Source organism: Heptranchias perlo, chromosome 10 (genome assembly GCF_035084215.1).
Source record: "Heptranchias perlo isolate sHepPer1 chromosome 10, sHepPer1.hap1, whole genome shotgun sequence".
Lineage (NCBI taxonomy): Eukaryota > Metazoa > Chordata > Chondrichthyes > Hexanchiformes > Hexanchidae > Heptranchias > Heptranchias perlo.
Genome location: NC_090334.1, coordinates 26,430,928 through 26,447,978, shown reverse-complemented (window position 1 = coordinate 26,447,978; position 17,051 = coordinate 26,430,928). Strand labels below are relative to the sequence as shown.

Here is a 17,051-nt window from a genome sequence, read left to right as displayed (position 1 = left end):
CAATATGACGTCCTGCGCATGTCACTCCGGAAGTGTGCACGCGTATCTCGGACGCCATTTTCAGTGCTTAGGAGTCGGCGTAGTGCCTACACAATGGGCGCTACACAGCCCAATTTAGCCCCCGTTGATTTTTTTAATGGAATACATAAGAAATTAAGAAGCTTCTCCAATGGTCAAGGCAGTGAATAGGCCAGGAAGGTCCTAGGTTTGATATCCAGTCTGGGATGAGTCACCTGATCTCAGCCACAGAGACAGTAGAGGCACTACAGTTCACCACACGATCCTGGTGAGAGAGTGCAAAATTGCCCAGGGTTTCTCCTGAATAATATCCAGTGACTATGTCTGAACAGGATCAGGCTTGGATGCGATGCATCCTGCAGTTGAATAGCCCATGAAACTGTTAAGGTTCTCTTGGGCAAGATACTGGAAGGTGACCAGCACCTGTGGAACCATATCCCAAAGAGTCAAGCCATAATTTCAGCTTTAGTTACAAAGACTTAGTACACCATAGAAAGCTTGCCATTTATTAGTTTCAGCTTGTTCTTTCTGTTAGTAAGACAAACTACATTTGATTTTACAAGACTTAAAAGTAGACACGAAACAAATTATGATTTTTTTTTAACGCTAAACAGATGTTTGAGTGGCTCATAAATATATAATATAAATATGTGTGTGTATATAAAATTTTAATTAAAATTATGTGTGTGGCTTAGAGACAATAGGTCTTTTAGAAAAGGTCATTTGTTTTGTTTTCCAGATGTGTGAACTGCTGCACTACTTCTGTGATTGTGAACTTCGACACCGAGTTGAAGCCATTGTTTCTTTCGCAGACAAGTTTGTTGCAAGGCTGCAAAGAAACCAGAAGTTCCGATATGATGAACTTATGCTAGCCTTCGACATGTCTGCAGCCTTGACTGCCAAGAAGACCAAAGAGTTCCGCTCGCCTCCTCAAGAACAGGTGATGTCTATCATTTCTGTAAATGGATCAGTTGCATTTACTTTATGGCACTCTCACCACTGGCATCCTTGACTTTAGTAGCAGCATTATAAAGTAATTGAGGATAGTGCTGTTGCCTCCAGAGAATCCAGGATCAGCCTCCCTCAGCTAATAGGGAGGTTCTGATATCTGATATGGGGGAGGGGAGAAATTTTTGCTCTGTGATTACGAAACTGTTAGTGATTCATCAGAGATCCAGGTGAATGACTTCAACAGCTGTTAAGAGGGCTTGTGTTTGCTTCCACGTGTCTGCCTCCAATTAAGACATGTTGTAAATGGGGGTGTCATAGTACTAAATACTGCCGACATCACTAATTAGAATCATAGGGTCGATTTTAGGATGGCCGAGCGGGTGCGTTCGTGGCGGGGGGGCTCCGAAAATTTGGGATTCCCGGGGCGGGTCTGGAGCCCGGCTCCAACCTGCTCGCTTCTGGGTTCCCCAATGACGCGCTTAGATGCGCGTGCAGCCCCCGCATGCGGGAGTCCCACCGATAATTGAAGCCGGCGGGATCCCACTTCAACCAATTAATTAGATAGTTCAGGTCGTTAGCAGACCTGATTGGGAGGATATTTTAGGAGGGGTGGGATTTTCAGGTCAACTGAGCGACTTTCCCGTACTGGGGGAAACACTCCCAGTTGAAACAGACGTGTTGCAGCCATCAGCCTGTGGAAGCTGCAAAGGTCCATTTGACAGGGTGGGGGGGGGGTGAGGGGGGAGACCCTCACTCATTGCAGGAGGCCACTCTGTCACTTTGGACAAAGTTTGGCCTCCACCACTCTCCTCCTAACAATAAAATTCACGATGTGGAGATGCCGGTGATGGACTGGGGTTGGCAAATGTAAAGAATCTTACAACACCAGGTTATAGTCCAACAATTTTATTTGAAAATCACAAGCTTTCGGAGGCTTTCTCCTTCGTCAGGTGAATGTCAGGAAATCCTTGAACGTTTCGCATTTATATTCAGAGAACAATGCCTGGTGATTACAGATAATCTTTCCAACTGCCCGTTGTCACGGCAATCAAAGTGTTCAGACAGAGAGGTGTTACCTACAGGACCACCGAATATACAAACGGCCAGAACACAAAACAGAGAGAGAGAGAGGGAGAAACATCCGAAAGGAAGAGAAAGACAGAAAATGACCCGTTATTTTAAAAACAGATAACTTTTATTCGCTGGTGGGGTTACGTGTAGCGTGACATGAACCCAAGATCCCGGTTGAGGCCGTCCTCATGGGTGCGGAACTTGGCTATCAATTTCTGCTCGACGATTTTGCGTTGTCGTGTGTCTCGAAGGCCGCCTTGGAGTACACTTACCCAAAGATCGGTGGCTGAATGTCCTTGACTGCTGAAGTGTTCCCCGACTGGGAGGGAACCCTCCTGTCTGGCGATTGTTGCGCGGTGTGCGTTCATCCGTTGTCGCAGTGTCTGCATGGTCTCGCCAATGTACCATGCTCTGGGGCATCCTTTCCTGCAACGTATGAGGTAGACAACGTTGGCCGAGTCACAGGAGTATGAACCATGTATCTGATGGGTGGTGTCCTCTCGTGTGATGTTGGTATCTGTGTCGATGATCTGGCATGTCTTGCAGAGGTTGCCGTGGCAGGGTTGTGTGGTGTCGTGGACGCTGTTCTCCTGAAAGCTGGGTAAATTGCTGCGAACAATGGTCTGTTTGAGGTTGGGTGGCTGCTTGAAGGCGAGTAGTGGAGGCGTGGGGATGGCCTTAGCGAGGTGTTCGTCGTCATCGATGACATGTTGAAGGCTGCGGAGAGCTTGCACTCACTTGCTGGACTCTGCCGTCATTGAGGATGGGGATGTTTACAGAGCCTCCTCCTCCTGTTAGTTGTTTAACTGTCCACCACCATTCACGACTGGATGTGGCAGGACTGCAGAGCTTTGATCTGATCTGTTGGTTGTGGAATCACTTAGCTCTATCTATAGCATGTTGCTTCCGCTGTTCAACATGCAAGTAGTCCTGTATTGTAGCTTCACCAGGTAGGAACCTCATTTTTTAGGTAAGCCTGGTGCTGCTCCTGGCATGCTCTTCTACACTCCTCATTTAACCAGGGTTGATCCCCTCGCTTGTTGGCAATGGTAGAGTGAGGAATATGCCGGTCCATGAGTTTACAGATTGTGCTGGAATACAATTCTGCTGCTGCTGATGGCCCACGGCGCCTCATGGATGCCCAGTTTTGAGCTGCTAGATCTGTTCTGAATCTATCTCACTTAGCACGATGATAGTGCCACCCAACAAATTGGATGGTGTCCTCAGTGCGAAGACGGAACTTCGTCTCCACGAGGACTGTGCGGTGGTCACTCCTACCAATACTGTCATGGACAGATACATCTGCGACAGGTAGATTGGTGAGGACAAAGTCAAGTAGGTTTTTCCCTCGTGTTGGTTCGCTCACCACCTGCCGCAGGCCCAGTCTGGCTGTTATGTCCTTCGGGACTCGGCCAGCTCGGTCAGTAGTGGTGCTACCGAGCCGTTCTTGGTGATGGACATTGACGTCCCCCACCCAGAGTACATTCTGTGATCTTGCTACCCTCAGTGCTTCCTCCAAGTGGAGCTCAACATGGAGGAGGACTGATTCATCAGCTGAGGGAGGGCGGTCGGTGGTAATCAGCAGGAGGTTTCCTTGCCCATGTTTGATCTGATGCCATGAGATTTCATGGGGTACAGAATCAATGTTGAGAACTCCCAGGGCCACTCCCTCCTGACTGTATATCACTGTACCGCCACCTCTGGTGGGTCTGTCCTGCAGGTGGGACAGGACATACCCAGGGATGTTGATGGATGAGTCTGGGACGTTGGCTGAAAGGTATGATTCTGTGAGTATGACTATGTCAGGCTGTTGCTTGACTAGTCTGTGGGACAGCTCTCCCAATTTTGGCACAAGTCCTTAGATGTTAGTGAGGAGGACTTTGCATGGTCGACTGGGCTTGGTTTGCCTTTGTTGTGTCCCGTGCCTAGTGATCCGATGCCAGGTGGTCCGTCCGGTTTTATTCTTCTTTTGACTTTTTGTAGCGAGATTTCACAACTGAGTGGCTTGCTAGGCCATTTCAGAGGGTGATTAAGAATCAACCACTTTGCTGTGGGTCTGGAGTCACACATAGGTCAGACCAGGTAAGGACAGCAGGTTTCCTTCCCTGAAGGACACTCGTGAACCAGATGGGTTTTTACGACAATCCAGTAGTTTCATGGCCACCATTACTGATACTAGTTTTTTTTTATTCCAGAATGTTATTTAATTAATTGAATTTAAATTCACCAGCTGCCGGAGCAGGATTTGAACTCATGACTCTGGATTATGAGTCCACGTCTCTCAGTCGTCTGCACAAAAGAGCCCTGCAAATACACCTACCCCCACTCTGCAGTGACACAATGGGTGGCATCAGGTGTGGGTCTTCATGGTGATCCTCAGGAAAAGGAATTATTGCACAAACCAGACAAGATTTGCAAAGACATGGCAGTAGTGGTGATAACAAATTTTAATGTGCTTTGCAAAACAAATGAAAGTAAATCAAAAACATGACATTCTGTCATACCCCCTTGTGCATCCCCTTTGCGCTCACAAAACCTTAGCCTTATGTTTACGGGAACCCCTACGTGGTGCTACCCCTGTGGCTTCAGCAGAGGTTGTGGCAGGTTGCTCTTGTCCATGCCCTGACCGATGAGACGCTTTGCGCGGACGCCCTCTGGGTTTCGGTGCACGTGAGGGCCCCTCCAAAGACTGCTCCACCTGCACCTGTGCAGGGGCAGTCTCGGCCACCTGGAGAGGAGGCAGCATTGCGGGTACTGGTTGAGAGGGGGGCAACGGGTGAGACGTAGGAGCGCTGTGAGTGGCGTCCCCACTTCCATGTCCCCTTTCGCCATCATCCCTCTCCTGGGCCAGGCCCACATCACTCCTTCCACCCTGCTGGACGACAGTTTGGAGGACTTGTGTGGAGCCTTGGAAGGCCAGATGTAAGGTATCTGTCAGCCTTTTTAGGCGGCAGAATGTTGCTCACCCTGAATCTGAACAGCCGTTGTCAGGGCCTGAATGGACTCATTGTTGAGCCGTGCTTGAAGCTCTATGGAGGCTAGCCTTTCCTCCATCGCAGACATTCCCGCACTTACCCGCGACACGATCTCAGAGATGCCTTCATGTCCCTGTGACAGTATTCCACTCATGCAGGAGTTGGACTCCTCCATCCTCTGCGCGATTGTGGAGAGTGCGCATGGCACCTGTTCCAGTACCTCGGCAATGTGCTGCTGGCCCTCAATGACTCTCCTTTTCATGGCTGGCCCCCAGTGTTCAGCATCTGTGTCCAGCTGAGCAGAGCCTGGAGACGAATGCTCCCACCAACGCGGACTCTCCACAGCTGCCCCTGCCACCAGGGTCTGCTCGTGCTCACATGTGCGTGGTGACTCACCATGTGCAAGCCCAACTAAGTGAGGACGGGGACCCACCGAGGTGTGTGTATCTGCGCTGGTGGATGGCTGGCTCAGATGTGATGATGCCCCCTCAAAGGCCGGCAGGTCCTCTGAGGAATCGCCCTCCACTGTCACGGCGGTCGCAGATGGCCCTGCAAGAGAACAGAAAGTAATTTAAGCATGTGGACAGATTTTGAGATGCTGCAGATGCCAAGTGATGCTAAGATCATTCGCTATCATGAGTGCTGAGTGTTAGATTTCTGTCACCTGCCGCTTGTGTGCTCCCAGTTTCGGTGTCCGCCACGGACAGGCACTCCAGCGTCCAGCTTAATTCCATTGCTGCTGCTGCGCGTCCGTTAAGACCACCTGTTGTTTCGGGCCCCCTCCAGTCCTTGCCCTCTCCCGGGCATTCTGGCATCTCTTCTCCTATCAAGGCAAAACACAGAGAGGCGTGATTGAGTGATGGTTGCATGGTGACCCGCTGCATGCATTGGTGTGGGTGGGGGTGACCGTGAGGGAGATGCATTGGAGGGTACATGTGAAACATAGCCATGAGATTGTATGAGGATTGGGTTGCGTTGTAGTATTTGCATGGGAACTGGGGCGGTGAGTAAGTGCAGGCAAGGTGAGGATGATGGTTGAGTGGATGTGAAGAGTGATGCGAGAGCATTGTGGTGGCAGTGCAGAAGGAGTTGTGTGGTGGTGGAGGTGATGTGGAAGACGGAGTGTGGGAGAATGCGTAACTATACTCACTTTGGCTGACCTGGTTAGGTCATTAAAGCGCTTCCTGCACTGGACCCGGGTTCGGCACACAGTGCTGCTGCTGCTGACCTCCTCGGCCACCTCCAGCCAGGCCTTCTTGGCGGCAGAGGGAGGCCACCTCCTCCCATCAGATGGATAAAAATTTCCCTCCTACTCCTCACCCCATCGAGCAGCACCTGGAGTGAGGAGTCAGAAAACCTTGGAGCAGCCTTGCCTCTGGCCTGCTCCATGCTCCAAAAATGGTTCTTTGCTGCAGGAGGAGCTTTAGAGGACTGCCCCTTTAAATAGGGCTCCTCCTGCTGACAGCCTGTGATGCGGGTGCGCAGTGCGCCCGCTGCGCAGGTCTGGAATGGGAAACCCGGAAGCCATGGTAAGTGCCTTCAATTAGGCTGCGATCGCATGCGGAGCACCCCGATTTCACTGGGCGCGTTACCCATAGAATCATAGAAAGGTTACAGCATGGAAGGAGGCCATTCGGCCCATCGTGTCCATGCTGGCTCTATGCAAGAGCAATCCAGCAGGTCCCACTCCCCCGCCCTATCCCCGTAGCCCTGCAATTTTTTTCCTTTCAAGTGGTTATCCGGTTCCCTTTTGAAAGCCACGATTGAATCTGCCTCCAACAACCCCTCCCACCCCCCGGCAGTGCATTCCAGATCCTAACCACTCGCTGCGTAAAAATGTTTTTACTCATGTCACCTTTGGTTCTTTTGCCAATCACCTTAAATCTATGTCCCCTGATTCTTGACCCTTCTGCCAATGAGAACAGTTTATCTCTATCTATCCTGTCTAGACCCTTCATGATTTTGAATACCTCTATCAAATCTTCTCTGAATCTTCTCAGTTCCAAAGAGAACAGCCCCAGCTTCTCCAGTCTATCCACGTAACTAAAGTCTTTCATGCCTGGAATCATTCTAGTAAATCTTTTCTGCACCCTCTGTAAGGCCTTCACATCTTTCCTAAAGTGCAGACACAATACTCCAGTTGTGGTCGAACTAGTGTTTTATAAAGGTTCATTATGACTTCCTTACTTTTGTACTCTATGCCTCTATTTATAAAGCCCAGGATCCCGTATGCTTTTTTAACTGCTTTCTCAACCTGCCCTGCCTCCTTCAACGGTTTGTGCACATATACCCTCAGATCTCTCTGTTCCTGTGACCACTAGTTTATATTGCCTCTTTTTGTCATTCCATAATTTCTTACGTTTTTATATTAGTTGTTTTAAATTTCAGGTAGTGGAAATAATAACTTGAAACTGCCCACCAATAGGGTTGTAATGATATGAGCATTTCAAATCAAACAGGAGGCTAATTTCCAAGCTGTACTTTAAAAATCTAATCATCAATATCAAATGTTACAGGACTGGTAATGCAGAGGCCTGGACTAGGAGAAGATGGCCTTGATTTTAAACCCCCCCCCACGATGGGCAGGAGAGGGTCGGAGGGAGGTGAAAATATCAGGATCGGGCAACCCGAACCCATTCCCGCCCCCTTAAATTTTAAAGTGCAGGAATCAGGTCATGGAGAAGGCTCTTGCAAAAGGCAGGTGGGGTCCTAATTAACATACCAAAGTCGTGGCCTGATGACATAATCAGCGCTGCGTCTTAAATTTAATATAACCCGAGTGGGAGGCCCGACCTGTGGGATTCCTGACAGCTGATCTGAGGCGGGAGGTGTTGGCTCCCCAAGATAAGTGTTTTTTTCCTCGTGGGTCAGAAAGGGCAGGAGTGCTCCCCACTGGCCCCTCAAGGAAGCCTTTGCCCTCCCGCAGCCCTGATCTCCAGCCTTCGCCCACCTAAGCCCTCCTGATTGCTGACCTCCCATTTCCCCCCTCCCCAATTGTTACCCGTAGCCCCCTTCTGAGTTCCGGGGACCGTTCTCCAGGGTCCCCAGCTGTGGCCTCCTGCCGCTAGCATCCCCTCCCGCTGGCCGGCCAGGCTGTCCATTTGATGGGCTGCCGGGCAGGAGGCGGCCTTACAGTATGTTAATGAGGCAGGGCATCCACGTCCCCGGCTTTTCCGGGTTCCTGGGCCGATTTCGGCCTTTCCCACAACCTCCTCAGCTTCCCATTAATATCGGGGCCCGTGAGTTCAAATTCCACCATCGCATTTTGAGAATTTAAATTCAGTTTAAGAAAATCCGGAAACAAGAAGCAGATATCAGTAAAAGTGACAATGAAGCTGTGGGATTGTCATAAAAACCTAACTGGTTCACAAATGACCTTTAGGGAAGGAAACCTGCTGTCCTTACCCTGTCTGGCCTATATGTGATTCCAGTCCCACACCAATGTGGTTGACCCTTAAGTGCCCTTTGAAGCAGCCTAGCGAGCCACTCAGTTGTATCAAAAAAAAGAAGCCACCTTCTCAGGGCAACTTGTGATGGGCAATGAATGCCAGCCTTGCCAGGATGAAAAAGAAGAATTTTTTTTAGAATTTTGGTTGTTAAAGTGAGATTGCCCCATGGCTGCTACCGTTACCTAAACACTGTCATTGGTTCACACCAGAAATGACAACAGTATATAGCGAAATTTGAATCTAACTGGTTAATATGAAGTACAGAGGGACAAGATTTTTAAGGGACATATTTTCCTCATTAATGCTTGGTATAAAGCATTGCCCAGGTGGAGCGCAAAGAGGAAAATTGGACACGGAGGATCTAACGCCTGTAATGGAGCCATCACAATTTTTCAACAGATGGGCTGCGTTATGGGCAAGTTATCGTCTCCACCCTGTTTTCCTTTTTGCGCTCCTGGTTGATGCGTTACGAGTTGAAAAGGAAAATCTGCCCCTGAACAAATTAAAAATATTGGTTAAACAGCTTAAGTAACAACTTATTTTTCTGCTAGTAATCTGAAGGGTAATAGAGTATAAAGATAAACAATTGATGCATAAAAATAATTAAGGGACCTTCCATATTTTTCACAAGAGTGCAGAGTACTCTTATTATCATGCTTCCATTTCAAAATTGTACAGACAACAGCTGATCATTTTAGGAAAGATGACTTGGAGTATTAGTTTTCCCCTTTCCTAAAACCAGAGATGCCTAAATGAATTATACTTGCATGGAAAATAAAAATAAAGACAACAAACTTATGCAAGCAAATTGTGTGATTAAACAGATTATCGATGTCAGTAAAGAGTAGTATTTTAATAACCTGTACTTTTTCTCTTACATTCATTTAATTTTGAGTTGTGATGTTTTCTTGCAGATTAATATGTTAATGAACTTTAGGAATGATGATGATTCCACTTGCCCTGACGACATGCGTGAAGAGCTATGTGATTTCCACGATGACCTTCAAACACATTGCGGTGAGTAATGAAACCCTGAGGACCCTGGGTATGCCATTTCAACTGCTCTGAGTTGAGCCAAAAAATGATAGTTATTTATAGAGTAAGGGTAATATTACCTTGTCCCCTTGCCAAATTAAGAAATCAATGAATTTGGGTTGTGGGAAAATATAACTAATGAAATGAAGAAAATAACTACCAAAAGGTGAAAAGGAGCAGTGAACTAGTTTGGTGCAGAAGTTATAAAATAGCAGTATGTTTGGTCAAGAGTACTAAGTTTCAGATTTGATACTAATGTCCGTGACTCCATATATAAGCTTTTCAGCAAGTTATACACAGGTTACACACTGCTTTGTGGTTCATCTCTATATGACTACTCAATTAACTAATTAACTAAAAGCCATAGGGGTATATCTTGTTCCATTGGTTGATGGTAGCAAAGAAATCAGCACAAGTATAAAGGAGGTAATACTGCCAACAGAAATAGAATGTATGCTGCATTGCAGTAACCTTACACAATGATAGATATGGACAGGCCATATGAGCGCCATCTATAGTAGCCTGGACCCATGGGAAGCTTGCCACATGGACAAAATTCTGTGTCCTCTCCAGCTGCTGCCTCCTTTCTACAAGGAAAGTTCTGAAGGATTTCCCTTGCAAGCAAGGCCTCTTTCACTTGCTTTTTGCATCTATGGACAGTAGACTGGCTGATTTAGCCGATGTCCCCTGTGATGCTCTACAAGGATTCTGATACATAGCTGCTTAATGCAGTGGTGACCTTCACAACAAAGGAAGGACTGTCTCAGTTATTGAAGTTGTCCAAAGATCCCTGGAGCAGATGGCGGTGAGGAACGGACATTTAATGCCTGTGCATAATGTCTAATTGTTGGGGCCTGTAAAGCCAGATCCAGCAATACTGATGGATCTGTGCATGCCTTCTGAGATATCATTGTACCTGTATGTGATGCTTCCTCATTAAATTGTCATCCTCATCTAAATCATGCAGCATAATGGGAATACTCAAATGGATTCCCATTCTCAGCACTTTATCAACTGCAAGTAGTGATGAAAAAGACTGCAGGAAAGTCTTCAATATAAAACAAAGGTTTTTGCAAAAGGCAAAATTGGGTACAAAATGCCACCAGTACTGAAACATTAAGTCACAACAAAAAAAAGTTTAAAGCTGAAATAAGCAAAAAGGAAGACAACTAAACCAAGAGGCACCTATGGATCAGTCATGTGCCGATTATATAGGGTGAGGTGAATTTTGGGGGTGGAGCTCGAGAGAACATTGTGAAATTTGGCACGGCACCCAATTTAAATAATTGTTCCATGGAAATGAGCCTTGCAGCCTCTTGTAGTCTGTAGTGCAGCCTCTTGTAGTCCACCAAATGTGCCGGTCACAAATCCAGCCAGGTATGAATCGAGTGGGTGACCTTGTGCACTGATTTTTTGAACACCCCGGCTGTGAGGCTCCACACCAATAGTAGAGCCTAATAAAATCATAGCTGTGAGGTGCTGTAACAACAGTGCCCACCGCATAGAAAGGCAAGTTTTCCCATATTAACAAGAAGAAATGAGCTGTGTACACATTATAGAAAGAGAATTTAAGAAAGCAGCTGGTAATCAAGAAAATGAAAGAGACAGAGACACTGGTATCGCTCCCATTGTCCTCAAGATGTGTGCCTCCGAATGTATCTCTGTTCTATGCCATCTCTTCAATCTTTCTTACTCTGTCTACTTGGAAATTTTGCCCATATTCAGCCTACCCTTAAAAATGTGATTCTTCATTCTCTGCAAACCAATGCCCTTACATTGATGCTTTCTGAAGTTATGGAAGCTGGTTCATGGAAGGAATCGATTTGATGGGTTAAATGGCTTTTTTGTGTTCAATGCAAAATTATGTTCTTGTGACTTTTGTAAAGTGTCCTTTAGAATTATACATTGCCTTGAAAGTTTTAGGTTAGGCATGATCACCAGTATTTTCTGCATAGCTATTCCCTTGCTGATTTTGTTATCTGCATTGTGCACTTCTGAAAATCTGATCTTGGAGAACAGTTTGGTAAATCATCTGTCAGTGCTTTGGACATCTCCGAAGCCTTTAACAGGGTCTGGTACCACGCAAGGGAAGTACACACAATACTATAATATGTATTATGGTATTATCTAGTTTAGTCTCAAGTTGTTCCATCTTTGCTGCGGTTTATACATTTCATACAATGTTTTGAAAAGAAGGGTGAAAGAAGGCCATCAGGCTCATTAGTTCTTCCACTATCAACTTGATGATGCAACCTTATCTTTCACAATCTCCAACCAAACATTAATGTTAGTTCCTGGGGGAAAGGCAAAAAAAAAAGAGAAAAACACATACCTAATTTCAGAATAAATTCTGGGAAATTCCTCCTTGACTCCATAAAGCATTCAATCAAGTTCCATGTGCCTGTGACACATGAATAGGTAAATTTAATTAACCCTGATATGCTGCAATGTCTTTCTCTCAAGTCCTTTAAAGGACAATTGCCACATCCACCAGTAATCTATTCCAGAGGTTGACAACCTTAAACTCTTTTTCCATTTACTAAGGGGCTGTCCAAGACAGGTTCTCTATTCTTTCTTCATATCAGTGACCTCCTCCACTCATCATCCAACCCTATTTACACTTTTGCTAACGATTCCAGATGAGCCATCAGTTTCCTTCATATTGCACACTTAGTGTTCACAATCTCTAGTCCTTTTTCAGTACAATAGCTGAATCACCACATCTTGGTCTCCACCAATGGAGCAATAAAAATCTTGTTGATTTCAGTTCTTCAAAGGTAGTTTTTTCCTGCCTCTCTCAAATCTAACCAACAGCTACCACCTGTTACCTTTGATGGCTCCACCCCAAGTCCTTCTTCATCTGGTGGCATTCAAAGATTCATTATCTCCTCAGACTTCAATTGGAATTCCCACATTTACTCACTTGCTCAAGATGCCTCTAAAACCATTTTTATGTTGTTCTTCAGCTGCTGGCTCTCATAGGGAGGGTCTCTCCAACATAAACCTGCTGGATTCTTTTAGACTAGCAGCAAGAAAGAACCTTTTTTTACTAGGTCTTCCTAATTGCTGCTGGACTTATTAGGGTAGTAAACCTGCTGCTGTCATGGCAACAGGTTTTTTTATTCATTCATGGGATGTGGGCATCACTGGCGAGGCCAGCATTTGTTGCCCATCCCGAATTGCCCTTGAGAAGGTGGTGGGCCATCTTCTTGAACCGCTGCAGTCCGTGTGGTGAAGGTTCTCCCACAGCGCTGTTAGGTAGGGAGTTCCAGGATTTTGACCCAGCGACGATGAAGGAACGGCGATATATTTCCAAGTCAGGATGGTGTGTGACTTGGAGGGGAACGTGCAGGTCGTGGTGTTCCCATGCACCTGCTGCCCTCGTCCTTCTAGGTGGTAGAGGTTGCGGGTTTGGGAGCTGCTGTTGAAGAAGCCTTGGTGAGTTGCTGCACTGTTTCAGTGGCGACGTCCTAATGACCCAAATCTTGCTGGAGTGGGGTATCTCGCAGCATGCCCACTTAGTTAGACTTTTTCCCTCACCTTTCTGCTCAAACTTTTTGCCCTGTTAGTTACTGGAAGTGCGAGCTGATAACGGCACGGCGAGGGCAACAGATCATTCTTAGTGAATGACGGGACCAATAGTCTATCTCCTTAACCAATGAGATTTAAGGATTGAGAAAGAAACAGAGGGCCGATGGAGAAGGAGGGTAAATTAGAGTGGTTGAATTAGTCAAATCAGGAACAGAAAGAGAAATAGAGAGGGATGGAAAGAGAGGATTGAGAGAAAAAAAAGAGGCAGCAAGAAAATCCTTTTAAAAATTTAATATTAAAAATCTCCAACAGTTTACTATGTGGAGGAATAAGACTCAACAGTTTAAATAGTTTCCTGGCATTGTATTAACAATTATCACGTCGTTAAGAGGATACTTACGCTGTTAAGTACCAGCTCTAACTTTCTACGGCAAGTTTAATTCAAATTTGCTGTGCAAATCCAGCAAGTTCTTAAAAAATAACGGAGAGGCTAAGGGTGAGATGCCGTTTGTGCGAAGCAAACGGCAGAGCGGAGTAAATCGACCAGAAAGTTATCGCGATTTACAATTCATGGCATATCTCTTCTTCGCCTGAACTCACTGGCCGATTTATGCATTAATAACGGCATGCATCGTTAACATACCATTATTTTTCCAGCAAGATTTGGGCCAATGTTACAACTCCTCATGAAATCACCATGCACAAACTTTCCCCATGAACTCTATAGCCACTCAGTTAGCTCACTCACCCAAAACACAGGCTGTAACGTAAAAAGCCATTTAGAACCTGTTTCCATTTTCATGCAAAGAATTCCCAATAGCTCTTAACTCACTATAAAGGCCAATTTCATCCAGGACTTCAATACTGCTTCCATATCAGGAGTGGCTCTCCGAACACCTCTTTTGTACTCCTAGACAGGATACAAGAAATAGCTTGTCATTCATAGGTGATTCCTCTCTCACCTCTAGCTTCAACCCCCCCCCCCCTCTCTCTCTCTCCCACATTCTTTTTCTCTACATGAACCTTTCTTGTCTTTCTCTATTTTCTTTATACAGTCTGACTACTGATTCCATTTTGAGGACACATTTAAGTCAGCTCTTTGGATATTTCTCCTACAAGGTGGGGGGAAGGGTGATAAGGGAACGTGACTGCACTCAAACCTAATTTATCTGTGCTGTGCTGGACAATAACTGCTCATAAACAGGTTGTAGTGATTTTAAAGCAGGAACTTTATCGGTGCATGAAACAGAACTGATGAGATATTTATACCCTTCCTGGGGATGTAATCAGCCTTCACACAGCCAATAATTTTTAATGCAGCAGGCCTGTTATGGAAGGGCACTTACAGGAACGTAGGTGCAGGAGTAGACCATTTAGCCCCTCGAGCCTGTTCTGCCATTCAATGAGATCATGGCTGACCTGTGACCTAACTCCATATACCCACCTTCGCTTCATATCCTTTAATACCTTTGGTTAACAAAAATTTATCAATCTCAGATTTAAAATTAACAATTGAGCTAGCATCAACTGCTGTTTGCAGAAGAGAATTCCAAACTTCTACCACCCTTTGTGTGCAGAAGTGTTTCCTCACTTCACTCCTGAAAGTCCTGGCTCTAATTTTTAGGCTATGTCCCCTAGTCCTAGACTCCCCAACCAGCGGAAATAGTTTCTCTCTATCTACGCTATCAGTTCCCCTTAATATCTTGAAAACTTCGATCAAATCACCCCATAATCTTCTAAATCCCAGGGAATACAACCTTAGTTTGCGTAATGTAACCGTTGGAATCCAGGTATCATTCTAGTAAATCTACGCTGCATTCCCTCCAAGGCCAATATATCCTTCCTAAGGTGCAGTGCCCAGAACTGAGCACAGTACTCCAGGTGTGGTCTAACCAGGGCTTTGTAGAGCTGTAGCATAACTTCTACCCCCTGGTATTCTTGTCCTCTAGATATAAAGGCCAGCATTCCATTAGCCTTTTATGATTATTTTCTGTATCTGTCCATGACATTTTAATGATCTATGTACATGGATCCCTAAATCTCTTTGGACCTCCACTGTTTCGAGCTTTTCACCATTTAGAAAGTACTCTGATCTATCCTTTTTCAGGTCCAAAGTAGATGACCTCACACTTGCTTACTTTGAAATCCATTTGCCACAATTTTGCCCATTCACTTAATCTATTAATATCTCTCTGTAATTTTATGCTTCCATCTACATTGCTTACAATGCTGCCTATCTTTGCGTCATTGGTAAACTTGGATATGTGGCTCTCTATCCCGTCATCTGAGTCGTTAATAAATACAGTGAATAGTTGAGGCCCTAACGCAGATCCACTAGGGACACCGCTAGTCACATCCTGTCAATTTGATAACCCGCTCATTATCCCTACTTTATGTCTCCTGCCGCTCAGCCAATTTCCTAACCAGTTCAATAATTTTCTTCACCTTTAGCTAACAGTCTCTTTTGAGGGACTTTATCGAATGCCTTCTGGAAGTCCATATAAACAGCATCCAAAGACATTCCCCTGTCCACTATTTTAGTCACCTCTTCAAAAAAATTCAATCAGGTTTGTCAGGCACGATCTTCCCTTTATAAATCCATGCTGGCTCTCTCTGATCAGCTGAAAATTTTCAAGGCGTTTAGTCACTCTATCCTTAATTATAGATTCTAGTAATTTCCCGACAACAGGTGTTAGGCTATTGACTTGTAGGTCAATGAGGTACGGTAGTGTCAATCAAATATATAGTTACCTAATTCAGTTACCATTTAGCAAAATATCCTAATTGTTTCCATATTTAGTTTATTTGCACCCTTGTGACCATACAGGAAAATCACCAAAAACTACAAGACAAAATGTAAGGTCTACAGGAAAGCCTGACCATGATCTAGAAACACTGCAGGCTAACTACCACTAGCCTGGTACAACTCAAGCATATCCCTGTGCCAGTTGCTATATGGCTTTGCTGTATTCAAAAGATGTTGAAAGTCATAATAACAGAAGAACCGGTATCTGAAGGCCAGACTGAGTGTGTTGGTCACAGAGGAGCCCATGTTCATTTGTCCAGATGCTCACCTTGATACAATGTCCAAAATAAATGGCATATAGTCTCTGTGTATAAATGGCATTCCGTACCCAAATAACAAATGTGATGCACATCATTTCCATAATATGCACTCTATGGCGGGAACTTCCTCCACGATCCCACCTGAAATCGGGCAGAATCACGGCAGAAACAGTGGGAAAATGGGGCAGTGAGGCCTGCCACCCCAGCCATGATTTCCCTCCTCGCTCCAGCTGGAACCGCTGTTGTCTGCTTCTCCCCAACTCGCCACGTACAAATGATGGCGGGTCGTGGGGTCTGGGTCCCGACAGACTTCTTCCCGCCCATGTTACCGCATCTTCCTGGGGTGGCCAATGGGAAGGTAGCGGTTGGTGTCAGGAAACAGTGGTAACTGTCCTGAGATGCCTTCTTGCAGGGAGAGGGCGTGGTAGTGGCATCCTGTCCCTCCATTCTGTCCCCATTGAGTTATCTGTTAAAGGCCCTGTTCTCCACTGAGGCCTTCATCGGGTCTTGGCTTTCAATCGTAGTGGTGCTTCTGCCTCTTTAAGGTTCCTCACTGGATCTTCTGGTGCTGCAGCAGAGAATTTCCCAATGTCTTGATTAAATATGCATACTAATTGATTTTTAAATAGCTTATAATTAATATTTTTGCTGTAAACCAGTTTCATCAACAACACACACTCATTGGGCACAGTTTCCTACACAGATTCAAATATTTGATTTTTTTTTATTTATTGGGAAGTCAAGGTCCATTTGCAGGTTATGAGGAGAGAAAATGAGATAAATCAAGAATAGTTAGATAATACTAAGATTGGATGTGAAATAATGTATGAAATATCTTCATGTTGAATTGCCCTTTTTGTCTTCTCGCTTCCGTTTAAAATTTTACAATTTTAATTGATGTCTTCTGTTTTTTTTGAAGTTCAAGTGATTATGGTCTGAACTGTAGTATTCTGAC

At 45.4% G+C, this 17,051-nt stretch overlaps 1 protein-coding gene across 1 annotated transcript in view; it reads left to right on the top strand.

Moving 5' to 3' along the window:
* ryr3 (ryanodine receptor 3) overlaps positions 1-17,051 on the top strand; it is a 399,971-nt gene that overhangs the window by 182,764 nt on the left and 200,156 nt on the right. The window contains exons 36-37 of the mRNA XM_067991361.1: positions 758-958; positions 9,379-9,481. Of these exons, the coding sequence (XP_067847462.1) occupies positions 758-958; positions 9,379-9,481 (304 nt within the window). The remainder of the gene's footprint in view (positions 1-757; positions 959-9,378; positions 9,482-17,051) is intronic.